Source organism: Bombina bombina, chromosome 4 (assembly GCF_027579735.1).
Source record: "Bombina bombina isolate aBomBom1 chromosome 4, aBomBom1.pri, whole genome shotgun sequence".
Lineage (NCBI taxonomy): Eukaryota > Metazoa > Chordata > Amphibia > Anura > Bombinatoridae > Bombina > Bombina bombina.
Window position 1 is genome coordinate 792,935,688 of NC_069502.1, and position 27,075 is coordinate 792,962,762.

General features: G+C 42.7%; 1 protein-coding gene across 1 annotated transcript in view; it reads left to right on the forward strand.

Annotated features, from left to right (window-relative positions):
- The window catches only part of LOC128656990 (gastrula zinc finger protein XlCGF57.1-like), a 98,436-nt gene that overhangs the window by 49,523 nt on the left and 21,838 nt on the right, over window positions 1-27,075 (forward strand). Inside the window, exons 7-8 of the mRNA XM_053711198.1 lie at window positions 22,352-22,499; window positions 22,919-23,005. Coding sequence (XP_053567173.1) covers window positions 22,352-22,499; window positions 22,919-23,005 — 235 coding nt within the window. The remainder of the gene's footprint in view (window positions 1-22,351; window positions 22,500-22,918; window positions 23,006-27,075) is intronic.

The following is a 27,075-nucleotide window of genomic DNA, read 5'->3' on the forward strand; positions in this document are numbered from 1 at the left end:
AGTCAGTGATTGATACCTTAATACAGGCTAGGAAACCTGTTACCAGGAAAATTTACCATAAAATATGGCGTAAATACTTATATTGGTGCGAATCCAAGAGTTACTCATGGAGTAAGGTTAGGATTCCTAGGATATTGTCTTTTCTACAAGAAGGTTTAGAAAAGGGTTTATTTGCTAGTTCGTTAAAGGGACAGATTTCAGCTCTGTCTATCCTTTTACACAAACGTCTGGCAGAAGTTCCAGACGTCCAGGCTTTTTGTCAGGCTTTGGCTAGGAATAAGCCTGTGTTTAAGACTGTTGCTCCGCCGTGGAGCTTAAACTTAGTTCTTAACGTTCTGCAAGGTGTTCCGTTTGAACCCCTTCATTCCATTGATATCAAGCTGTTATCTTGGAAAGTTCTGTTTTTAATGGCTATTTCTCTTGTTAAGTGTATCCAGTCCACGGATCATCCATTACTTATGGAATATATTCTCCTTCCCAACAGGAAGCTGCAAGAGTCCACCCACAGCAAAGCTGCTATATAGCTCCTCCCCTAACTGCCATATTCAGTCATTCTCTTGCAAGCCTCAACATAGATAGGCGGTCGTGAGAGTCTGTGGTGCTTTCTACTTAGTTTATTCTTCAATCAAAAGTTTGTTATTTTTAAATGGCACCGGAGTGTGCTGTTTATCTCAGGCAGTATTTGGAAGAAGAATCTGCCTGCGTTTTTCTATGATCTTAGCAGACGTAACTAAGATCCATTTGCTGTTCTCACACATTCTGAGGAGTGAGGTACTTCAGAGGGGGAATGGCGTGCAGGTTTTCCTGCAGATAAGGTATGTGCAGTAAAATATTTTTCTAGGAATGGAATTGACTAAGAAAATACTGCTGATACCGAAGTAATGTAAGTAAAGCCTTAAATGCAGCGATAGCGACTGGTATCAGGCTTATTAATAGAGATACATACTCTTGTAAAAATGTGTTTTAAAACGTTTGCTGGCATGTTTAATCGTTTTTTAACATATGTTTGGTGATAAAACTTATTGGGGCCTAAGTTTTTTCCACATGGCTGGCTTAAATTTTGCATAGAAACAGTTAACTGAAGCTTCCCACTGTTGGCTGTGGCAGTTTGTTGTGTCTGTTTTTAAAAACGTCTATGTCATTTTTTTTTTTATTTTTTTTTATCTGTTTTTTTGCATTAAGGGGTTAATCATCCATTTGCAAGTGGGTGCAATGCTCTGTTACCTTATTACATGTACTGTAAAAATTTCGTTTGTTTTACTGCCTTTTTTTTCTCTGTTTTTCAAATTTTGACAAAATTTGTTTCTCTTAAAGGCACAGTAACGTTTTATATATTTGCTTGTTAACTTGATTTAAAGTGTTTTCCAAGCTTACTAGTCTCATTATTAGTCTGTTCTAACATGTCTGACATAGAGGAAGCTCTGTGTTCATTATGTTTTAAAGCCATGGTGGAACCCCATCTTAGAATGTGTACCAGATGTACTGATTTCATGTTAAACAATAAAGATCATTTTTTGTCTTTAAAAACATTATCACCAGAGGATTCTGTCGTGGGGTAGTTATGCCGACTAACTCTCCCCACGTGTCAGACCTTTTGACTCCCGCTTTAGGGACTCACGCTCAAATGGCGCCAAGTACATCAAGGGCACCCATAGCGTTTCTTTTACCAGGGGATTCTGTCGAGGGGAAAGTTATGCCGACTAACTCTCCCCACGTGTCAGACCCTTCGACTCCCGCTTCAGGGACTCACGCTCAAATGGCGCCAAGTACATCAAGGGCGCCCATAGCGTTTATTTTACAAGACATGGCAAAGGTGGTGAATAATATTCTGGCAGCAGTATTAGTCAGACTACCTGAAATTAAAGGAAAGCAGTTAGCTCTGGGGGTAGATACAGAGCATACAGACGCTTTAAGAACCATGTATGCTTAGTCTGTGGGTGATTTTTTTTTTTTTGACTCAGGGAAGATGATTTAACCTGATTCTGATATTTCTACATTTAAAATTTATGCTTGAGAACCTCCACTTGTTGCTCAGGGAGGCTTTGGCTGCTCTGAATGAATGTGTACAATCGCAGGGCCAGAGAAATTGTGTAGACTGGATAAATAATATGCAGTGCCGGTGTGTACTGATGTTTTTCCAATACCTAAAGAGGTTTACTAAAAATTTTTTAATAAGGAATGGGATAGACCAGGTGTGCCGTTCTCTTCCCCTCCTATTTTTTAGAAGAATGTTTTCTAATAGTTACCACCACACGGGACTTCTGGCAGACAGTTCCTAAGGTGGAGAGAAGAGTTTCTACTCTAACTAAGCGTACCACTACCTCTGACGAGGACAGTTGTGCTTTTTAGATCCAATGGATAAAAAATGTTTATTCAAAAGGGTTTTATCCTGCAGCCCCTTGCATACATTGCTTCTGTCACTGCTGCTGCGGCGTTCTGGGTTGAGTCTCTTGATGAGGCTTTACAGTTAAGCGACTCCATTGGATGAATATATTTGACAAGCTTATGCTAGCTAATTCCTTTGTTTTCTGATGCCTTGTTCATTTGACTAGACTAAAGGCTAAGAATTCTGTTTTTTACTATTCTGGCGCGCAGAGCGCTATGGCTTATATCATGGTCAGCTGTCGTGACTTTAATAAATAAGCTACTTAACTTCCCTTCAAGGGGCAGACCCTATTCGGGCCTGGTTTGAAGGAGATTATTGCTTATATCACTGGAGGAAAAGGTCATGCCCTTCCTCAGGATAGGTCTAAATCAAGGGCAAAAAAAAAAAAAGTCTAATTTTCGTACCTTTTAAAAACTTCAGGGCAGGTGTGGCATCCTCTTCCTCTAAGGCAAAACAAGAGGGAATTTTTGCTCAGTCCAAGGCGGTCTGGAGACAATCGGACCTGGAACAAAGATAAGCAGGCCAAGGAGCCTGCTGCTGCCTCTAAGGCAGCATGAAGGAACGGACCCCTATCCGGTAACGGATCCTATAGGGGGCAGACTTTCATTCTTTGCCCAGGCGTGGGCAAGAGATGCCCAGGATCCCTAGGCATTGGAATTTATATCCCAGAGATATCTTCTGGATTTCAAAGATTCCCCCCCAAAAAAAGGGGAGATTTCGCCTTTCACAATTATCTGCAAACCAGATAAAGAAGGAGGCATTCTTACATTGTGTACGGGATCCATCCAGTTCCAAGAGAGGAACAGGGACAGAGTTTTTACTCAAATCTGTTTGTGGTTCCCAAGGAGAGGGAACCTTCAGACCTATTTTGGATCTAAAGATCTTAAACAAATTCCTCAGAATTCCGTCATTTAAGATGGAAACTATTCGTACCATCTTAACTATGATCCAGGAGAGTCAATAGAGGACTACAATGGATTTGAAGGATGCTTATCCTCACATTGTGATGCATAAAGATCACCATCGTTTTTCAGGTTTGCCTTTCTAGACAGGCATTACCAGTTTGTAGCTCTTTCCTTTGGGATATCTACAGCCCCAAGAATCTTTATGGAGGTTCTGGGGTCGCTTTGGTGGTCCTTAGACCGCTGGGCATAGAAGTGGCCCCTTATTTAGACGACATCCTGATACAGGCGTCAAACATCCAAATTGCCCAGTCTCATACGGACGTAGTACTGGCATTTCTGAGATCACATGGGTGGAAAGTGAACAAGGAAAGAGTTCTCTATCCCCAATCTCAAGGGTTTCCCTCCTAGGGACTCTGATAGATTCTGTAGAAATGAAAATTTACCTGACGGAGTCCAGGTTGTCAAAGTTTCTAAATTTCTGCCGTGTTTTTTTCATCCCATCCGCGCCCTTCGGTGGCTCAGTACATGAATGAAATCGGCTTAATGGTAGCGGCAAGGGACATAGTACCGTTTGCACGTCTACATTTCAGACCGCTGCAACTATGCATGCTCAGTCAGAGGAACGGGGATTACACAGATTTGTCCCCCTGTTAAACCTGGACCAAGAGACCAGAGATTCTCTTCTCTGGTGACTATGTCGGGTCCATCTGTCCAAGGGTATGACCTTCCGCAGGTCAGATGGGACAATTGTTACAATAGATGCCAGCCTTTTAGGTTGGGATGCAGTCTGGAACTCCCTGAAGGCTCAGGGATAGTGGACTTAGGAGGAGACCCTCCTTCTAATAAATATTCTGGAACTGGGAGTGATATTCCATGCTCTTCAGACTTGGCCTCAGTTAGCAACTCTGAGGTACATCATACTCAGTCGGACAATATACACGACTGTGGCTTACATCAGCCATCAAGGGGGAACAGAAGTTCCCTAGCGATGTTAGAAGTCTTACAATAATTCACTGGACAGAGACTCACTCTTGTCTATCAGCTATCCATATCCCAGGTGTTGAGAACTGGGAGGTGGATTTTCTAAGTCGTCAGACTTTTCTTCCGGGGGAGTGGGATTTCCTCCGGAGGTCAAGACCAAGCAGGAGAGGGCTTTGGTGTTTTTGACAGCGCCTGCGTAGCCACGCAGGACCTGGTATGCAGATCTGGTGGACATGTCATCCTTTCCATCACGGTCTCTGCTTCTGAGACAGGTCCCTCTACCTCAGGGTCCTTTCAACCATCTAAATAGAATCAATCTGAGATGGACTGCCTGGAGACTGAACGCTTGATGTTATCAAAGCATGGCTTCTCCGAGTCAGTCATTGATACCTTAATACAGACATGAAAGCCTGTCTCTAGGAAAATTGAACATAGATATGGTGTAAATATTTGATTGTTATGAATCCAAGGGTTACTCATGGAGTAAAGTCTGGATTCCCAGGATATTATCTTTTCTCCAAGATGTTTTTGAGAAAAGGGTTGTCAGCTAATTCCTTAAAAGGGGACAGATTTTTACTCTGTCTATTTTTTTTGCACAAGCGTCTGGCAGGTATTCTAGACGTTCAGGCATTTGGTCAGGCTTTGGTTAGATCCAAGCCTGTGTTTAAAACTGTTGCTCCGCCATGGAGCTTAAACCTGATTCTTAAGGTTCTTCAAGAAGTTCCGTTTGAACCTTTTTTGTTCCATAGATATCAATCTTTATCTTGGAAAGTTCCTTTTGGGTAGCTAATTCCTCGACTCGTAGAGTCTCCAAGTTATCTGTGTTACAATGTGATTCTCCTTATCTGGTCCTTCGTACGGATAAGGTAGTCCTGCGTACCAACCTGGGTTTTTTCCTAAGGTGGTATCTAACAAGTACATCACTCAAGAGATAGTTGTTCCATGCTTGTATCCTAATCCTTCCTCAAAGAAGGAACGTCTATTACACAATATTGGACGTGGTTTGTGCTTTAAAGTTTTACTTACAAGCTACTACAGTTTTCATCAAACGTTCACCTTGTTTGTTGTCTATTCTGGACAGAGGAGAGGTCAAAAGACTTCAGCAGCCTCTCTGTCTTTTTGGTTAAAAAGCATAATTCATTTAGCTTATGAGACTGCTGGACAGCAGCCTCCTGAAGGGATTACAGCTCATTCTACTAGAGCTGTGGTTTTCACTTGGGCCTTTTTTAAATGTGGCTTCTGTTGAACAGATTTACAAGACGGAGTCTTGGTCTGCGCTTCATACTTTTCAAATTTAACAAATTTGATACCTTGCTTCTTCGGAGGCTATTTTTGGGAGAAAGGGTTTTTTACAGGCAGTGGTAACTTCCGTTTAAGTACCTGCCTTGTCCCTCCCATCATCCGTGTACTTTAGCTTTGGTATTGGTATTCCATAAGTAATGGATGATCCGTGGACTGGATACACTTAACAAGAGAAAACATAATTTATGCTTACCTGATAAATTTATTTCTCTTGTAGTGTATCCAGTCCACGGCCCGCCCTGTCACTTTAAGGCAGGTAATTTTTTCATTTGAACTACAGTCACCACTGCACCCTATGGTTTTTCCTTTCTCTGCATGTTTTCGGTCGAATGACTGAATATGGCAGTTAGGGGAGGAGCTATATAGCAGCTTTGCTGTGGGTGGACTCTTGCAGCTTCCTGTTGGGAAGGAGAATATATTCCATAAGTAATGGATGATCCGTGGACTGGATACACTACAAGAGAAATAAATTTATCAGGTAAGCATAAATTATGTTTTCCTCGGCTCGAAGAGTCTCTGAGTTATTGGCCTTACATTGTGATTCTCCTTATCTGATTTTTCATTCAGACAAGGTAGTTCTGCGTACTAAACCTGAGTTCTTACCTAAGGTAGTCACTAACAAGAATATCAATCAAGAGATTGTTGTTCCATCATTGTGCCCTAACCCTTCTTCAAAGAAGGAACGACTTCTGCACAATCTGGACGTCGTCCGTGCCCTGAAATTTTATTTGCAGGCAACTAAAGATTTTCGTCAAACTTCTTCCCTGTTTGTCATTTATTCTGGACAGAGGAGAGGTCAAAAAGCATCGGCTACCTCTCTTTTTGGCTTCGTAGCATAATACGTTTAGCCTATGAGACTGCTGGACAGCAGCCTCCTGAAAGGATTACGGCTCATTCTACTAGAGCTGTGGCTTCCACTTGGGCCTTTAAGAATGAGGCCTCTGTTGAACAGATTTGCAAGGCTGCAACTTGGTCTTCACTTCACACTTTTTCAAAATTTTACAAATTTGACACTTTTGCTTCTTCGGAGGCTGTTTTTGGGAGAAAGGTTCTACAGGCAGTGGTTCCTTCCGTGTAAAGATCCTGCCTGTCCCTCCCGTCATCCGTGTACTTTTAGCTTTGGTATTGGTATCCCATAAGTAATGGATGACCCGTGGACTGACTACACTTAACAGGAGAAAATATAATTTATGCTTACCTGATAAATTCATTTCTCCTGTAGTGTAGTCAGTCCACGACCCGCCCTGTTTTTTACGGCAGGTCTAAATTTTAAATTAAACTCCAGTCACCACTGCACCCTATAGTTTTCTCCTTTCTCGTTTGGTTTCGGTCGAATGACTGGGTATGACGTAGAGGGGAGGAGCTATATAGCTTCTCTGCTTGGGTGATCCTCTTGCACTTCCTGTTAGGGAGGAGATATAATCCCATAAGTAATGGATGACCCGTGGACTGACTACACTACAGGAGAAATGAATTTATCAGGTAAGCATAAATTATATTTTTCAGTATTTCCAGTCACCAGATGATACTCACTAAACTGCCAACTCTCAAAAAAAAATGTGTTTATGCTAACAAAAGTTAAAGGTATAGAAAAGAAGTTACCTAAAGACCACATGTAATTAATCTATCATCATTCAACGACAAGACTGCGTTTTCAAACTTTTCGTATCGCTTACCCTTATAAAAAACACTTACTTGCTCAACTAAGAGAAGCTGAAAAAAGGGATACACATAAGCACTCTAATCCCTCTGAAATAATATGGGTGGTTACATCAACACTAAAATAATAAAAAAATGTGTTACTTAAAAACATGGTACTAGAAAGGCTAATAAGTAATAGGGTGTCTTAGTTCAATATAAACTAGGGATCACTGATAATCACGGGGTGGGCTGAGTCAGATATAATCAAGTTATGTTTAAATAGCGTGAGTAATATGAGGCACGCTTAATGGTATATGAGTACTGCTTTCAGAATAGGGACAGCAGTTATCTGATTTTAGTAATTTTATCAAGATCAATTAATATTAGGACATTTACATGTAGCGTTGGTAATGTGGAGAGATATGGAGCAGTCAACAATAAGTGTTAGTTATGTTTGTGCTTGGATGCAAACTTGAAACTGCGCTTTCTAATCTATGAATTGTAATTAGGAGTACATGGAGCCGCAAATAAAAAAAATATGGGGGTAGCAAAACAGCATTAACCACAAATCTTATAACTCCCATCAAATACAAATATTGCGTGTTCAGTTACACTTCAAGATATAGGAGCATGTAATAAAAACTTGCTTGGTACAAACACCAATGTTAGACCGCTAAAATACTCTGTGGCTAATAGTAGTATAAAGAAGTATCTCATATATATATATATATATATATATATATATATATATATACTGTATATACTATCTGTAAAGTTTGTATCAATAGCCACAGACTCCATTTATAAGTATCAAGTCTAGTGCTGATACTATCCACAAAATACAAATAGTCCTAAGATCAGTAAGACCGACTGAAACCCTTAGTTGATATATAAATACTCCTAGGTCAGTCTCTCATAACTTGCTATGTTGCGTAAGTGCTCAGCTAAATAACGGCTTAGTGACCAGTTTGATGACGTGTATAACATTTCTCTATCCATTGCCGTTTTATGTCAGTTGTCTAGCTTTTAAAATTACAGGGTCCCATTAGCCCTCTCCCCTAACATGTTTCATGTCAAAAGGCCTTTTTAGGCATATTTGGCCCAAGAATTCCTCATGCATGAGGGGCGTTTTTGCTATGTGTCATATTGGGCAATTCCTCTGTAATCCGATTGACAGCCCTGTCAATTAGTTTATTGAATATGCATTCTCAATCAGTAGTGCTGTGGTATATTGAAACACAAAACGTGCATTCACAATTTTTCCTTTTTGCATAATTAAGTTGACTTGCCATTCTATAATTTGTTTTGCCAGTGTAAGTGCATATTTTTTTTTATATAGCCTGCTGCATGTGCCAATCCTTTTGGATGCTTATTTATTATTATAGTATCATATTCCTAATGTTTTATCCCTTATACAAGATAAATAATAGCTTATATTCAATATTAATAATTTGTTTTATGTGGGTACTTTTCTGCATTCATTTGTCATTCAAGTGAATTTCAATATGTAAGATGAAATTTCTTCAGATCGTTTAATAGATTAAAATAATGGTAGTCAATATCAAATCTCTCCAAAATCATGGCTTGTAGTATGCATGCTGTTAAGGCAGGAAAATTATGTTCTGTATACTTGAGGGAGTGAACAGCAGTTTTAGTCACCACCCCTTAGTTAATAGAATCGATAGTCAATGTCCCTTAGTACAGCCCTTCTTCCAGCCTGTGAATTCATAGTAACACCCTGCCTGGAACTATATGAGCCTTACTGTGATGTAGCTGAGACGTACAGGTAATACTGCGTATATGCCACCGGCCATAATGGATTCTCCTGATACGTGCATACGATCGCTGTTATTGGCAGATTAGCAATGGTATTTTGAGGGCTAGGGCTAGCTTAAAAGCTTTAAGGGTAAATTGCATAAACATGTTAAATATTTGATAAACACAGTATATTGCAATATACTTTTAGAAGGCAATGTTCTGTACAACGCAAATGAGAACATTTATGGGTTTTCTATCACTTTAAGTATCTGAATATCAGGTTTCACTGGTTTATGGGGTTGATGATGGTTAGTGGGTTTTAGGGCTTGGGGCATTTATTGCAGTGGAGGTCTGGCAGTTTAAGGTTAAAAGTGACAGGGGGATTAGGTAATGGTAATAGTTTACAATGTATTAGGTACATTGTGCATGTGATAATTAGATGGTAATTTCATGGTAAATTTGTCAAGCATGCTAATAAGCGGGTACTATTATAAGTATAAGATGCCCTAATTTAGCCACACACACACAAAAAACAAAAAAATTGTTATGTTTTTAACTAATAACTCCTAATTCCAAATCAAGCAATACTGATGATACGAGGAAGAGAACAAAGAAGTGCTTAACGTAGAATCAGTATTGCGAGAGTTGTAATCTAGAACACTATGGCCAATTTCCTAGCACGTGGGGCAACAGATCAATATTTTATACGTCTTAAAGGGACAGTCTACTTGATGTGTTTTTTTTTATTTGAAAAGATGCATAATGCATTAACTACCCATTCCACAGCATTGCACAACCAACATGTCTATATTAATTTACTTTATAGCCTCTAAATCTCTGCCTGTTTGTAAGCCTCTGCAGGCCGCCTCTCCTTTCAGTGCAATTTATTAGCGTTTTACAGTAAGACAGAGCTAGTTCATGTGTGCCATATAGATAACAGTGTGCTCATTTCCATGCACTACAGCCAAACAGTGCTAGTTCATGTGTGTTATATAAATAACATCATGCTCACTCCTGTGGTGAATGGTTTTGCATATGATGAGAGCAAGTGAAATTGTATTGGCTATTCAAATCAGCCAATAGAATTTCACTTGCTCTCATGCTATTGGCTAATTTAAATAGCCAATAGGATATGAGTAGCTTTCATCCTATTGGCTGATTTGAATTGGAAGAATCAAATCAGCCAATAGGAATTCAAGGGACGCCATCTTTAATCGCGTACCTTGAATTCACTATTCAGTGTACGGCGGAGATCGTATGAAGAGGATCCTCCACTCTCCATGGCTCCGTGTCGCCGGTCTTCAGCATCGCTCCGTGCAGGATGTTCCTGGAAGAAGAAGAGGTTGCACTTGGAAGAAGACTTCACCGCCTGGAACAGGACCTTCTCCGCCGGAACTTCAGGAACCGTGAGAACCAACCTGGGGGTTAGACTTAGGATTTTTTAAGGGTTTTTTGGGGGGATTTGTTTTATTTAGATTAGGGATGGGCAGAAAAAGAGCTAAATGCCCTTTTAAGGGCAATGCCCAAACAAATGCCCTTTTCAGGCCAATGGGTAGTTTAGGTTTTTTTAGTGTTAGGTTCTTTTATTCTGGGGGGGTTTAATGTTAGGTGGGACTTTGTATATTTTTTGTAAAAATGCCCTGCAAAAAGCCCTTTTAAGGGCTACTGGTAGTTTATTATTAGAGTAGGGGTGTTTTTATTTTGGGGGGTCTTTTTATTTTAATAGGGATTAGGTTTAATTTTGTTAAATTTGGTAATTTAATTTTTTTATTTTCTGTAATGTTAGCTTTTTTTATTTTTTGTAAACTTAGGGTTTTTTTTGTAACTTTAGAAAATTATTTTTGATATATTTAAGATAGTAGTCCATTAAAATTATAGTATTGCTACACCTGTAGCTTACATTTTTATATAAAAGAAGTTGCAAAATATGTTGTAAAGTGCTAAACTTAACATAGTCAACCTGCAAACCAATATACATTAACATTAAAAATAAAATCATAATTTGTGCATTATAGAATACCATATTATACTAGGATGACATGCAAAGAGGACACTACAAAATAGTTCAATATTTCATGATTGCAGTGCATGTATCTATATACACAACGATAAGACAAATTCATATGTTAATATCCAATATGCAATCTGTCATGAGTTCACCACATAGTACATACCCTCATCACAAATCATAATCCTCCTCATCTTGAAAGAAATCAACATAGGAATTTTAAATGCTTCTGAAGGGGTTATTTTAACATAAGAGATATGAGACAATTGTTCCATAGTTGTCAGATAATGCTCACTGTTTTGACTAGTAATCAAATGTCAGGGGCTTGTACGAGTAGTTCGATTGAAACGTTCTCATATTATTTGGATGAAATGAATACAAGTTACTAACTACTGGGTAAGCAAGTGTCTGCGAGGATTATGTGATCTCTGACCCGTTATGTTCCATTAAGTGCATACTAAAATAAAATTATTTGGGGTCTGCGTGTTGACACACTATCCGCCGAATAGATTGGGCATTTAACGATGTTGAGCCAATCATGTCTCAATACTTCAGATACACCCTCTACTATACCAATGATCTGGCAGTGGGCATGTGGGCGGTGATGTCATTATTTAGATTCACCGACTGTCACCAATAGGAAGCTGTCTTTTGTTATGATGTTCATCAGGGGGTGTGGTCTATTGCCACGATTTAGATCTATTACGTCTAGTCTCTACAGCAGCATTATTTTAACTATGCCGACCTGTATAGAGGGGGGCGTGATCTACTGACGCTTACTTAGTGTCATACTCACATCTATTACCACACCTCACAATAGATGTGGTAATAGATGTGAGTATGACAGATCTCTTTACTTTATCACTTTGTGCACACACATGTTTCCTTATATAAACCAAAGCCCAATACTAGGGCATGATATTAAAAAATCTCTCCGCTCAGGCAAGATGATCTAAGACAGCTCATCAATATGGAGAGGTCCCTAAAAAATGTTAGAAACACAAATTTTAATTTGAAAGATATTTATCTATTTATGTCACTATGCAGGGTTTTTGATGTGAAGGAGACACCTACATTACAATATGAGGTCTAAAATAATCCTAAAGATTTTGCTTGATTTCTCTCCATGCTGGCGAGGTTTAAAATATCAGGCCCTTAAAGAGACATTATACACTAGATTTTTCTTTGCATTAATGTTTTGTAGATGATCCATTTATATAGCCTATACAGATGTGTGTTTTTTGTTTTTTTTTCCTAATGACATGATGAGTCCACAGATAATCTAATTACTATTGGGAATATCACTCCTGCCCAGCAGGAGGCGTCAGAGAGCACCACAGCAAAGCTGTTAAATATCACATCCCTTCCCTCCAACCCCAGTCATTCTCTTTGCCTACGTTAGAGCAAGGAAGTGGTAAAGTTAGGTGTTAGAAAAAGATTCTTCAAGCAAGATTTTATTATTTTTTAAGTAGTGCAAGATTGTACTGCTTTGTCCTAGGGTGTAGCTGTAGTCCATATCAGTCTCTTCAGTAGAGCAGTGGAGGCTTTAGAGCAATGGGAACTTGTGGGGTATAATCGTCACTGCGCCTCCCATATACTGATGCTGCCCTATTTCTAAAGCCTGAATAAGATTATTCAGTCTTTGCATTTTTCCACAGGTCCATGTGAGGGATCTTGCCTTTCAAACCTAGTGAGCTGCCTTGCTGCCGGGCAGATGTATAAAGGTAAGTGCTGACTTTTTATTTTCTGGGAAAGTTATTCAGAATAAAAGATGGCACTGTGTATTAATTTAATCATATTCTGGGACAAAAGAAAGGTTCTCCTAGGACTTGGAGGATATTTTATTAAGGGCAGTTTTAGCAGGCACTGGGGACGAGGAGCAAGCTCAGAGGTGGTGTTTTTTACTTAGTAATGAAACAAACATCAAAACTCCTTGAAAAACTAGTTTACAATCGCCTAACCCACTTCCTATACGCCAACTCCTTGCTTGACCCACTGCAATCCGGATTCCGCCCAAAACACTCAACTGAGACTGCCCTTACCAAGGTTACTAACGATCTTCTCTCTGCTAAAAATATTGGCCACTACTCTATACTCATCTTACTTGACCTCTCAGCTGCCTTCGACACAGTTGACCACCCCCTCCTCCTACAGACCCTTAGCTCTTTTGGCCTCTGTGACACTGCTCTTTCCTGGATTCACTCATATCTTTCTCACAGGTCTTTTTCTGTGTCATTTGCCGGTGACTCCTCCTCTCCTATGCCTCTGTCTGTTGGAGTACCTCAAGGATCTGTTCTGGGTCCTCTACTCTTCTCCATCTATACGCTGGGTAAACTTATCAACAGTTACGGCTTCAAATATCACCTCTATGCTGATGACACCCAGATCTACCTCTCCACCCCTGCTCTCTCTCTCCCTCTGTCCTCTCTCATGTCAGCAACTGCTTATCTGGTATTTCTTCCTGGATGGCCTCTCACCACCTAAAGATTAACATGTCCAAGACTGAGCTCCTTCTTATCCCTCCCTCAAGCTCTACGCCGACTTCTGACTTCTCTATCCCTGTTGACGGCATCACCATTTTCTCATCGCCCCAAGTCCGCTGCCTCGGAGTCACACTTGACTCAAACCTATCCTTCATCCCCCATATCCAATCGCTTTCTACATCCTGCCGCAATCATCGACGCAATATTTCCAAAATTCGCCATTTTCTGAGCGCTGACACCACAAAGCAAATAATCCACTCCCTTGTTATCTCCCGACTTGACTACTGCAATAACCTACTCGCTGGCCTTCCTTTTTCCCGCCTCTCCCCCCTTCAATCCATCCTAAATGCCTCTGCCAGGCTGATCCACCTTTCCCGTCGATCTGTATCTGCTGCACCTCTCTGTGAGTCCCTTCATTGGCTCCCCATTCACAGCAGAATTAAATTAAAAATTCTCACCCTTACATACAAAACTCTCACCAACGCCGCTCCCCTCTACCTATCCTCTCTAATACACAAGTATACTCCAGCCCGTCCACTAAGATCGAACAATGACCTGCTCCTTGCATCCGCAACTATCACCTCCTCTCATGCTAGACTGCAGGACTTCTGTCGTGCAGCACCTACCCTCTGGAACACTCTCCCTCGTGCTGTCAGGCTTTGCCCTAATCTTTCTTCCTTTAAATGTTCCCTGAAGACTTTTCTGTTCAGGGAAGCCTACCACCCAACTCAATAATAAATTAACTTCACTTACCTAACATTTCCCTCATCTTACTCTGTATTAACATCTTTCAAAATCTTGCAGTCCTCACCTCCTGTTTCTCAACCTCCTACCCTTCTAGATTGTAAGTTCCCATGGGAATAGGGCCCTCAATCCCTCCTGTATGTGTTTGTAAATTTTGTCCTGTATTTTACAAGTCTTGCATTGTTTTACTTAAATGAATTGTATCCATGGACAGCGCTGCGGAATATGTTGGCGCTTAATAAATAAAGTATAATAATAATAATAACGGACATTACTATAATTTTGACAGAGGGAAGTTTTTTCTTGTAACCCCCACGATGGGCGGGGTTAACGGAAGCGCCAAATTTTATTGTGCACTTCTCCCTCATACTTCCTGTGTTCCGTGACAAGGAAAGCTTTGTCACAGTTTTGGGCAGTAGTACGGACTCCATTCGAGAAGATAAAGAGGTTGAGTCCGGATCAGCTATCAGTGTATACACTCCGGTGTTTTGTCAGGCAGGTAAGCACCTCAGCAAAGTTAAGCTGAGGTGTAAAGGTGTCCGGAGTATTTAATTTTTCCTTATGTTAAATAATTTTTTTTGCTGAAGAATAAAGCAGTTTATTTTTAAATTTAAAGGAACAGTAAGGTTTTTTTGTGAGGTATTTTTTTAACAAAATATCAGTTATCTATTTATTCAGTTTAATTGGTGAATAAAGATGGACCAAAAGGCCCTGCAAGATGTTAGATGTTCTTTATGTTTTGATGCTAATGTTGAACCACCAATCCCTTTCTGTTCCTCCTGTATCGAGAGAACTTTACATTATAGTTATAGACTTTTTTCTGAGCCAACATTGTCTAGGGCGGATGCTGTTCAGGAGTCTTCTGACAATGTTCAAGATATGCCGCAGCTTTCTCCTCACATGTCCCAAAATTTGTTGTCCACTCTTCCAGTGCCTTGCGTTTCCTCTCTCACTCCAACTGAAGTTCCCTCATGTCTTCTGCGGTTTCTGATGCTTTGTCTGCTTTTCCAATGCTGCAGGGAAAGCGCATGAGGAAAAGTAAACAATCAGTAAGTGAGGTTACTGACGCAGTTGTTGCTATTTCGAATGCCCCCTCCTAGAAGCCTGAGGAGGAGGATACTTCGGTAGCATCTGAGGGTGAAATCTCAGACTCAGACAGTGTAATTCCTTCTGCTGATACTGAAGTTTTATCCTTCAGGTTTAAGCTAGAACACCTCCGTCTGTTACTTAAGGAGGTTTTAGGTACACTGGACGACAGAGACACCACGGTTGTAGTCGATCCTAAAAAATCCAGTAAGCTAAACAAATATTTTGATGTACCTTCCATGGTGGAGGTTTTTCCTGTACCAGATAGAGCTACAGGGAATATTGCTAAGGAATGGGAGAGACTGGGTATCCCTTTTTCTCCATCTCCTATATTTAAAAAGACGTTTCCTATAGCAGATTCTAATAAGGTGTCTTGGCAGACAGTACCCAAGGTGGAAGGAGCAATTTCCACTCTGGCTAAGAGGACCACTATTCCCATAGAGGATAGTTTGTTCTTTTAAGGATCCTATGGACAAAAAAGTAGAGGGGTTACTTAAGAAGATGTACGTACACCAGGGTTTACAATGGCAACCTGCTGTGTGCATTGCTACCGTCACTAGTGCGGCGGCATACTGGTTTGATGCATTGCCTGATTCTATTAGGACAGAAACTCCCTTTGAAGAGATCCAGGATAGGATAAAGGCCCTTAAGTTAGCCAATTCCTTTATTACGGATGCTTCCCTACAGGTTATTAAACTGGGAGCAAAGATCTCTGGGTTTGCTATGCTGGCCCGCAGAGCCTTATGGTTTAAAATCTTGGTCTGCTGATGTGTCGTCTAAGCTTTTGGCTATTCCCTACAAGGGAAAGACATTGTTTGGGCCAGGATTGGCGGAAATCATTTCTGACATTACAGGAGGAAAGGGTAATTTTCTCCCTCAGGACAAGAGAAATAAACAGAAGGGACGTCAGAGCAATTTTCGTTCCTTTCGAAACTTTAAAAATAAGCCCTCCTCTCCTTCTTCCAAGCATGAACAGTCTAAGTCTTCCTGGATGCCTCACCAGTCTCAAAGACAGCATGAAGGGTCTGCCCCTGATCTGGGACCGGATCTTGTGGGGGGCAGACTTTCTTTCTTCGCTCAGGCTTGGGTTCGGGATGTTCAGGATCCCTGGGTGGTGGACATCGTGGCCCAGGGATACAAACTAGAGTTTAAAATCAAACTAGAGTTTAAAATCTTTCCTCCCAGGGGCAGGTTTCTTCTCTCAAGATTATCTGTAGACCAGACAAAAAGCGAGGCTTTCTTATGCTGTGTTCAAGACCTTTCCGGCCTAGGAGTGATAGTTCCTGTTCCGAGACAGGAACAGGGTCTGGGATTTTACTCCAATCTGTTTGTGGTTCCCAAAAAAGCTTTCAGACTAATTCTAGATCTCAAAAGTTTAAACAAGTTCCTCAGACTACCGTCCTTCAAGATGGAAACTATTTGTTCTATTCTTCCCTTGGTTCAAGAGGGTCAGTTTATGACAACGGCTGATTTAAAGGACGCGTACCTGTATGTTCCCATTCACAGGGACCATCACAAGTTTCTGAGGTTTGCCTTTCTAGACAAACACTTCCAGTTTGTGGCTCTTCCATTCGGCCTTGCCACAGCTCCCAGAATTTTTCCAAAGGTTCTGGGATCACTGTTGGTTGTGCTCCGGTTGCGGGGCATTCCCGTGGCGCCTTATCTGGACGACATTCTGGTTCAGGCACCATCCTTTCAACAGGCGAAATCCCACACGGAAATGTTGTTGTTTTTCCTGTCACGGATGGAAGGTGAACTTGGAAAAGAGTTCCTTGGTTCCAAATACAAGGGTAGTTTTTCTTGGGAACCATAATAGATTCCTTATTAATGAAGATATTTCTGACAGAAGTCAGGAATTTAAAGATTTTCGATTCTTGTCTAGCGCTTCAGTCCTCTCCTCGGCCGTCATTGGCTCAATGTATGGAGGTAATCGGTTTGATGGTTGCAGCTATGGACATCATCCCGTTTGCCCGTTTCCACCTCAGACCTCTGCAGTTATGCATGCTCAGGCAGTGGAACGGAGAATATGCGGACCTGTCTCCACGATTACATCTGGATCAAGAGACAAGGGATTCTCTTCTTTGGTGGTTGTCTCAGGACCATCTCTCCCAGGGAACCTGCTTCCGCAGACTCACCTGGGTGATTGTGACAACGGACGCCAGCCTTCTGGGATGGGGAGCAGTCTGGGGCTCTCTAAAGGCTCAGGGAACATGGACTCGGTTGGAGTCTGTTCTCCCCATAAACATTATGGAGCTAAGGGCAATCTTCAATGCTCTTCTGGCCTGACCTCAGTTAGCCTTGGCTCGGTTTATCAGGTTCCAGTCGTACAACATAACTTCTGTGGCTTACATCAACCATCAGGGAGGAACTCGGAGTTCCTTGGCCATGACAGAGGTAGCCAAGATAATTCAGTGGGCGTAGACCCACAACTGCTGTCTGTCGGCGATCCACACAAGAGTGGACTTCCTGAGCAGACGGACCTTTCACCTGGGGGAGTGGGAACTCCATCCGGATGTGTTTTCCAGCCTGATTCTCAAATGGGGTCAGCCAGAATTGGATCTCATGGCATCTCGGCAGAATGCCAATCTTCCGAGGTACGGGTCGAGGGACCCTCAGGCTGTACTGATAGACGCGGTACCTTGGAATTTCAGTCTTGCATACCTATTTCCTCCGTTTGCTCTTCTTCCTCGGGTCATTGCTCGAATCAAAGAGAGAGAGAGAGCGTCGGTGATCCTCATTGCTCCGGCGTGGCCTCGCAGGATTTGGTATGCAGACCTGGTGGAGATGTCGCCTCTTCCACCTTGGAGACTTCCATTGAGAAAGGACCTTCTACTTCAAAGGCCCTTCCTTCATCCAAATCTAACTTCTCTGAACGCTTGGAGATTGAACGCTTAATTTTATCTAAGCGTGGATTTTCAGCGTCAGTTATTGAGACCATGATTCAGGCTCGTAAACCTGTGACTAGGAAAATTTACCATAAGATATGGCGTAAATATCTTTATTGGTGTGAATCCAAGGGCTACTCTTGGAGCAGGGTTAGGATTCCTAGAATTCTGTCCCTTCTCCAAGAAGGTTTGGAGAAGGGTTTATCGGCAAGTTCCCTAAGGGGTCAAATATCTGCCTTGTCTATTTTGTTACATAAACGTCTGGCGGACGTCCCAGACGTGCAATCGTTTTGTCAGGCCTTGGTCAGGATCAGGCCTGTGTTTAAGCCAGTTACTCCTCCATGGAGTCTTTATTTAGTTCTTAAGGTTCTTCAAGGGGCTCCGTTTGAGTCTATGCATTCCTTAGATACTTCAAGATAGGTTGTTATCTTGGAAAGTTTTTTTTTCTTGTTGCTATTTCGTCTGCTCGTAGAGTGTCAAAGCTCTCGGCACTAAAGTATGAGTCTCCTTACCTTATTTTTCATTCGGATAAGTTAGTTTTGCATACTAAGTTAGGGTTTCTCCCTAAAGTAGTTTCAGATCAAAACATTAATCAGGAGATTGTTGTTCCTTCCTTGTGTCCTAATCCTTCTTCTCAGAAGGAACGACTTCTGCACAATCTGGACGTGGTACGTGCATTAAAATTCTATTTACAGGCGACTAAGGATTTTCGTCAGTCTTCTGCTCTGTTTGTGGTATTCTCTGGGAAATGTAAGGGGCAAAAAGCTACGGCTACTTCTCTTTCTTTGTGGCTGAAGAGTATCGTTCGCTTTGCCTATTAGACTGTTGGACAGCAGCCTCCTGAGAGGGTAACGGCTCATTCTACAAGGGCTGTTTCCTCTTCCTGGGCATTCAAAAATGAAACTTCTGTGGAACAGATTTACATGGCTGCAACTTGGTCCTCTCTTCACACTTTTTCAAAATTCTATAAATTTGACACTTTTGCCTCGGCTGAGGCCTCTTTTGGGAGATTGACGCAGGTCAATCAGTTATGTCCGTTATGCCATCTTAGAGCGCCTGGTTCCTCGGGCTTGGGGAACCATGGGTCTGCTGAGCCATCAGCCTCTGGGGGTCCTGTCCCTCAAGAAGCGAGTTCCCTACCGCACCCTTCTACTACACTTGTGGGTGAACCTAATGATATTTTCCCCTCTGTGCAGTGTGGATTATTCCCCCGGAGGTTGCAGCACGTTTTCGCTTTCACATTTTTTTTGGCGATCCTTCGCCTGCAAAGTCCAGATGTTTATTTGCGGTTGTGTTCATGCCCTATTGTCCCGGGTCTCCCAGCCTTGGGAGGGCCTATACAGTTCCCTGCGGTTGTGGCTGTTCCTGAGTGTTGTGCCTTTCAATATAGAATAGCGCGCCTACGTGTTTTACTAAGACATGTTTTACAGTTATTGGAGGATCCTATCCTTAACGGTTGTGGGAATCCACAGTCCTCGAATGGTACTCCTAATTAGACAGCAAGGGATGTTGTAATCTCCTGATAATTCTGTGATCTTTCCCAGATGTTTTTTTGGAAGATCAGGGCCTCTTTGGCGGGTCCTGCGGGGGCCTGGTACTTCCTTGGCGTATACCTACGGGTTGCCTTTATTTTCATCCGGTTAGGATATCTTTTATTTTGATTATATGTTTTCCTTCAGGAACTTCTAGGATCGATCTATCTGGTTACTTCCATGGAAGTTGTTGACGGACACGGTTGTCCGAGGTTTATTGTTATGTCCTTTCCTTCTGTGGGAGGTTTTGGCAACTTGACAGTTATGTCCCTGGCTGTGGCTGGTCCTGCTGGGAGTCAGTTTTTCTGTCTCGAGGCTTGCCTGTTCACGTGACGCTTGTTCTGCCTGACCGGGCCCTGAGAGTTCACTTGTTTGTTTTCTTGTTTGTTTTCACAAACTCCGCTAAGCATTCTACATTGAGGAATTTCGGGTCCAGATGGCAGGAAAGATAGGGTTAGTCCTTATTAGCCTGCAGCCTGGTGACCGAGTCAGTGAAGTTCCATTGCGTCACTCTCTTGCTCTCATTTTCTGGGGGCTATATCCTCTCCTCTAGGTGAGGTTCGGGGGCCTTTGCGCCTCTTGCTACCTTTTTGGGTGGTTGAACCTGCTAGGGTATCCTAGGTCTGGTCCCGGTGCTCCTTTCTTGGGACTCCTCAGGAGTGTTCGTCCCTCCGTTTTTCTTAGGGACCCTGTTTCATTTGGGTTGCTCCCGGCAAGAACTTACACATTATGGTCTCCTTGGGCTCTTTCCTAAGGGTTCTTCCTGGTGCTGGAAGTTTTTGTTTTTCAACATCTTTATTCCATCCCTTTGGGGTCGGGAGACGATGAGGTTTCTCTGGAGGGCTCCCTTTATTCTAATGACCTGTGGGCAGGTGCTTCCTCCTTTTAAGTCCCCTTATTCTCAGGGAAGATTTGTTTCCCTTTGAGGGAGTGTCTTCCCGGGTTTATTCCCCTGTTTTCAGGGGGTGGGGTCTCTCTGCTTTGAGAGTTTGTCACTCTGGGCTACTCTGTTCCACCTGTTCTATGTGTGGAGTCTGACCATCTTTCTGGTCTATTGCCTGATGTCTCGTGGTGTTCGGATTCCGACCACTTTTGCTGTGTCAAGCTGTCGTGGCCTATTGGTTAACTCTGATGCTTCTGGTATGGAAGCTTGTGAGTTCGAATCCAACTTGACATCCATGTGCTTTGCGTTGCAACCGTGGCCGACTTTTAACTTGTCGTTTTTTCTCCACTCTCGTTGAGAGTGGGGGTGGGACTCTTTGTTCCCCGGCCTTAGTCCTGCCTATGATAGGTTGGTCTGGCTGTACGGAGGTCCACTGTTGCCTGTGCTTTGTGTGGCGGACTTCGTTGAGTGCAGGTTCCGTGGTACGCTTGGGTCCGAGCATTGTAGCTTCCTTCGGGCTGCATGGGGTTCCTTGTTGAGGTTCTTTCTGTGGGGATCTGGCAGATTTACCTCTGGCCTTGGTGCTAGTACGTCTTGCCGGACCATTTTGGCTGGCTGCAGGGTTGGGTGGAGTCCCCTGTCCCTTCAGTGGTCTAGTGCGGACACCTTGTCTCCTTCTTGGCTGGGTTGCTGGGCAAGGGGGGTTCCCTTTCGGCCTTGCTTCAGCTGTTTGCGCTTATGGTATACTAGCTAGCTTCTTGTGCGGTTGCACGCTGTTGGAGATATTTTTTTCTGTTTCTCCTGTCAGGTCTTTTGACCTTGGTGTTGTTTTGATTGGTGTTTGCCTTTTTCCTTTGTTGTTAGGCTCTGTTGAGCCTCATGAGCTGGACTTGTTTTGTTCCTTTGGGAGTACAGGTTCCAGTTTTTTCTCCTATTTTCCTTGCTTTATTCCCTCTGGGAGTTGTCAGTCAGGGTCCCCTGGTTGGTAAGGGGTGTGTGGTTGGGGTTTGCCTCTGTACGACAGTGTCTTTTTGAGAACTGTTGGCTCAGTTGAGTCTGTTTGCGGTCTCTAGCCAGGCTTCGGGGCTGTCTGTTGGTCAGTGTCCTTGGGGCTTTTCTTTCTGTTATTGTTTTCCCTGATTTTTTTTTCTAGGGTTGTGGTTTCAGGTCTGGTGCCCTCAGATTGGGCCACCTATTTACCCTCCCGTTTTGGCATTCAGTGTCCTCTTTGACTTGGGTATAGTCCACAGCCCCCCGCCCATTTTTTTATGTGGGGCGTCTTATTTGTATTCTTCTGGCACATTTTCACCCTGATATTTCTTTTACTGTTCCTTGTTCCTCGGCAGACTGACTGGGGGAGGAGGGGAGTGGGAGGAGTATTTTAGCCTTTGGCTGGGGTGTCTTTGCCTCCTCCTGGTGGCCAGGTTCTTATTTCCCACAAGTAATGAATGCGGCTGTGGACTCTTTCCCACGGAAGAAAATAAAATTATCAGGTAAGCATAATTTGTTTTTTATTCTTATTCAAAATGGGGCTCCATTAATGTCTTTTTCTGCACAAGGATGTGACAGCGAGAGCACGTGTGACCTATAATAATTGCGCAACTGGGTGCGCAATGGTAAAAAAAAAAGTTGAGCGCAGGTAAAGTACTCCTGGGAGCACAAATTTGCATTCCGCTTGTAATATAGACCTCTGTCAGTAAAAGTGTTTGACAGAACCAGTCCCTGTGTCAACGCTGAATGTGTTGTGTGTATTTCAGGTGCCTATAAAGTGTGATGATGTTGCTGTGTATTTCTCTGAGGAGGAGTGGGAGTATATAGAGGGACACAAGGAGCTTTACAAGGACGTCATGATGGAGACTCACCAAGCACTAAGGACTATGGCGATCCCAGGAAATGAGAGCTCAGGTAACGCTGTGTAGTAATTAAATATCACTCAGGAAAAGAACAAACACTATAGACCTGACCGACAAATAGCAAATCTACAGTGAATCCGTCATGTGTGATCTAATGAACTGTCTTATAAACATGTTTTATACGCAACATAAATACAACAACATTTGTAAAGGGGTTTGAAAAGGAAAAATGTTGTGATTAATTAAAAATACATTTTTAAATATAAAAATAGTGATATGTTACAAACTACCAGGAAACGTGCATTCTTCAGTTTTGATGTGCATTGCCAGTCTCTACAAGATTGATATGAAACTAAAGATTTATCCAGCAGCAAATCATCTTAACAAAACAAAACTGGAATGCATCGTAAGATTCTACAACAAAAATGTGTTTCATGATTAGCAAAATAAACTAATTGTATTCTTGTTTAGAACGAACAGGTCACAGAGATGGAGATTTATACACAGGGGCACATGCAGAACTTGTACAGCATATTCAGCCAATGGAGACCCTATCAGGTGAGGGATCTATTGCAGACGCTGCTTTTTATGCTTTTCACAATTTGAAAACTAATGTAAAATAATTGAATTCTTATTAATAATTTTGTAAAATATTGATGTTCATTTGAAATTTTGCTAATGGGGAACAGTGAACAAATTCTCACTGACAAAAGGGAAAGCATCTGTGAGCTGTGGAGGGGAATTACCCACAGGGGTATATTGCATGATATGGGTCAAGTGATTAAGGGACATTATAGAATAAACTATCCTGTAGCTCTGTAGTCCTTGGATACTTTGCAATATACTCTCTGTTAAAGGGATAGTAAAGTTAAAATTTAAATTTTATGATTCAGATAGAACCTGCAATTTTAAACAACTTTCTAATATACTCCTATTATCAAATGTTCTTCGTTCTCTTGGTATCATTAGTTTAAAAAGCTAAAATGTAAGCTTAGAAGCCGGCAGGGCCGGTCTGGGAATGAAAAGCAGCCCTGGAAAATTTGTAGACCAGCCCTAAATTTTGCTGCAGCAATAGAATGCACGTGCTATTATAAAATTGTTGTTGTTGTATCCTTTGTTGAAAAATAGGAAGTTAAGTTCAGGAATTTACATGTGTCTGCAGCACTTTATGGCAGCAGCTTTGCAACAATGTTATACATTAGCAAGCGTTCTAGATGGCAGCTCTATTTCCTGTCATGTAGTGCTTCAGGCTTTTGCACGCTAACTATCAAGATACCTTTTCAACCAAGAACATGAGAACAATTTGATAATATAAGTAAACCGGAATCTTTTTTAAAATTGTATTCTCTATCTGAAACATGAAAGAAAAATATTGTTTTTCCATCTTAATAGGAGGAGAGTCCACGGCTTCATTCATTACTTGTGGAAATTAAGAACCTGGCCACCAGGAGGAGGCAAAGACACCCCAGCCAAAGGCTTAAATACCTCCCCCACTCCCCTCATCCCCCAGTCATTCTTTGCCTTTCATCACAGGAGGTTGACAGAGAAGTGTCGGAGGATTTATGCATAATGTTATTTTATTGTGTTAGATGCTGCAACATGTGTGAGATGAGGCTCTGGCAATGTGCAATCAGTCAGGTTCTTTTCCTTAGGAGATATTTGCGCGGACTGTTTTGGCACGTTTTTCTCCCTATTGCAGGGGCGGTCCTGCATGGCACTCCATGTGACCGGGTGTGGCCTCTTCAACTTCCTCTGTCTTGACCGTCGGTTGCAGGAAACAAAGTGGTTTCTCTTTGAGTCCGGGTCATAGGAGGTGGTGAGTGCCCCGGCCATTGGGGTATAAAGGTGCCATTTATTTTTTCTATCTAGTCCGTAATAAAGGCGCAAGCTATGGAGGACTCTCTTATGCGTTAGAGGGTACTCCCTCTTTAACCAAATCTAATACCTGTGTTTATTGCAAGGAGGTTCCGGTAGATCCACCTGCTCAACTATGTTCCACATGCTTTGATAAAATTGCAATATCTTAAAATAAAATATTTAGTACAACTGAGCTGTCCACCTCTGAGGGTTCTCCGTCCCGTGAGGTGCATTCCCTACATTCATCTCCGATTACACATGCAGCTCCCAGGGCACTACTAATCCTCCCGCGGGAGGGGCCCTTTTGCCTACAGATTTTCCTGATCAGTTGCAAACAGCGGTGTCTGTGGCCTTCAGTGCCTTACCACGCCCTGCTAAGTGCAAGCGAAAGGTGAAACATTGCTATCCATCCCAGGGGTCATCTACTCCATTGGATGTGTCTGACAGATTATCCGCTGATGAAGACGACATTGACTCTTCAGAGGATGCTCTTTCTGGGTTCGGAATCGGCGACATCTAGACCTCCGGCTGCGGAGGAACCAGACTTTAGGTTTAGATGGGAGCATTTACGCTTTCTGCTGAAAGAGGTGCTTGCTACGTTGGAGGTTTCCGGAACCAAAACTATCGGAGGAGTCTACGATTCCTAAGTTAGATAAAGTGTACAAGGACAGGGTGGTGCCTTAGACCTTCCCGGTTCCTGTTAAGATGGCTAATATTATAAGGAACAAATGGGAGAGACTTAGTTCGTCCTTTTCTCCCTCTTCTTCTTTTAAAAAATTGTTCCACATCCCAGACTCTCAGCTTGAACTGTGGGGGGCCGTCTCTAAGGTGGATGGAGCTATCTCCACGCTCGATAAGCGCACAACTATCCCACTTGAGGATAGTTTGTCATTCAAGGAGTCCATGGATAAAAAATTAGAAACAATGTTGAGAAAGATGTTTCAAACACAGGGTTTGTGTTTCAACTGGCAGCGGCGGTCGCTGCAGTGGCCAGAGCCACTACATATTGGTGTGACGCTTTGTCAGCTATGGTCGAGGTGGAGACTCCCCTCAAAGAGATACCGGAAAGAATAAAGCCTTAAGGGTAGCTAATTCATTTATCTGTGATGCAAATATGCAGATTATTTGCCTGAATGCCAAGACATCAGGTTTTTCTGTTCTAGCCCGATGGGCTCTGTGGTTAAAGTCGTGGTCTGCTGATATGACTTCTAAATCTAGATTACTATCCCTTCCGTTTCAGGGGAAAGTTCTCTTCGGTCCAGGCCTGGACTCTATCATATCCACGGTCACGGGAGGCAAGGGTGCTTTCCTACCACAGGATAAGAAGAATAAGCCTAAGGGCTCTACTTTTCGTCCCTTTCGTTCGGACAAGTCCCAACTCCAGCAGGCTGCCGCGAAAACCGAGCAGTCCAAGGGATCTTGGAAACCAGCTCAATCTTGGAACAAAGCCAAGCAGAACAAGAAGCCCGCCAAGAAAAAATCCGCATGAAGGGGCGGCCCCCGATCTGTCACTGGAACGCGTAGGGGGCAGACTATCTCTTTTCACGGAGGCTTGTATGCAGAGCATGCAGGATCCCTGGGTTCTGGAGGTCATCGCCCAGGGTTACAGGATAGGGTTCAAGTCTAGGGGCAGATTCCTCTTGTCAAACCTATCATCCAGACCAGAGAGACGCTTTTCTAGAGTGCGTGAGGGATCTCTCCTATCTCAGAGTAATTGTGCCAGTAACTCTAGCAGAAAGAGGTCTAGGGTACTATTTAAACCTTTTCGTGGTCCCAAAGAACGAGGGCACATTTCACCCGATTCTAAACCTAAAGTGCTTAAACAAGTTTCTGTCGGTCCCATCGTTCAAAATGGAAACGATCAGGTCCATTCTGCCACTATTTCGAGAGGGGCAGTTCATGACGACAATAGACTTGAAGGATGCTTACCTTCACGTACCAATCCAAAAGGATCACTTCAGGTGCCTAAGATTTACGTTTCTGGACCAACACTTCCAGTTTGTGGCCCTACCCTTTGGTCTGGCGACTGCCCCAAGAGTCTTTTCGAAGGTTCTGGGAGTGCTGCTTGGAGTAGGTTATTGGGCTCATTGTATCCAGCATAGATGTCATTCCATACGCCAGGTTCCATCTCAGACCTCTTCAGTTGTGCATGTTGAGACAATGGAATGACGATCAATTGGATCTCTCCCAACAGATTTCTCTGGACAACCGAATGAGGGAGTCCCTCTCTTGGTGGATCCGGACCAACTGTCCCAGGGGACATCATTCTTGAGACCATCCTGGGAGATTGTGACCACGGACACCATTGTGTTAGGATCGGGAGCTGTTTGGGGTGCCAAGAAGGCACAGGGCAGATGGACTCGAGAAGTCGCTTCGCCTGATCAATATTCTGGAACTTTGAGCGATCTTCAACACTCTGCAGGCTTGGCCCCTCCTGGGGTCGTACCGGTTCATCAGCTTCCAGTCGGACAACATTACCTCGGTGGCTTACATCAACCATCAAGGGGGAATGAGAAGCTTCCTAGCCATGAGGGAGGTTTCTCGGAATCTGGAATGGGCAGAGACCCACAACTGCTCCCTATCAGCTATCCATATTCCGGGTGTGGACAACTGGGAAGCTGATTTTCTCAGCAGACAATGGTTTCATCTGGGGGAATGGTCTCTCCATGCCGAGGTGTTTGTGGAGATCTGCAGCAGATGGGTGACGCCGGAGATGGATCTCATGGCGTCCAAACTCGACTTTAAGCTACCCAGATACGGGTCGCGGTCCA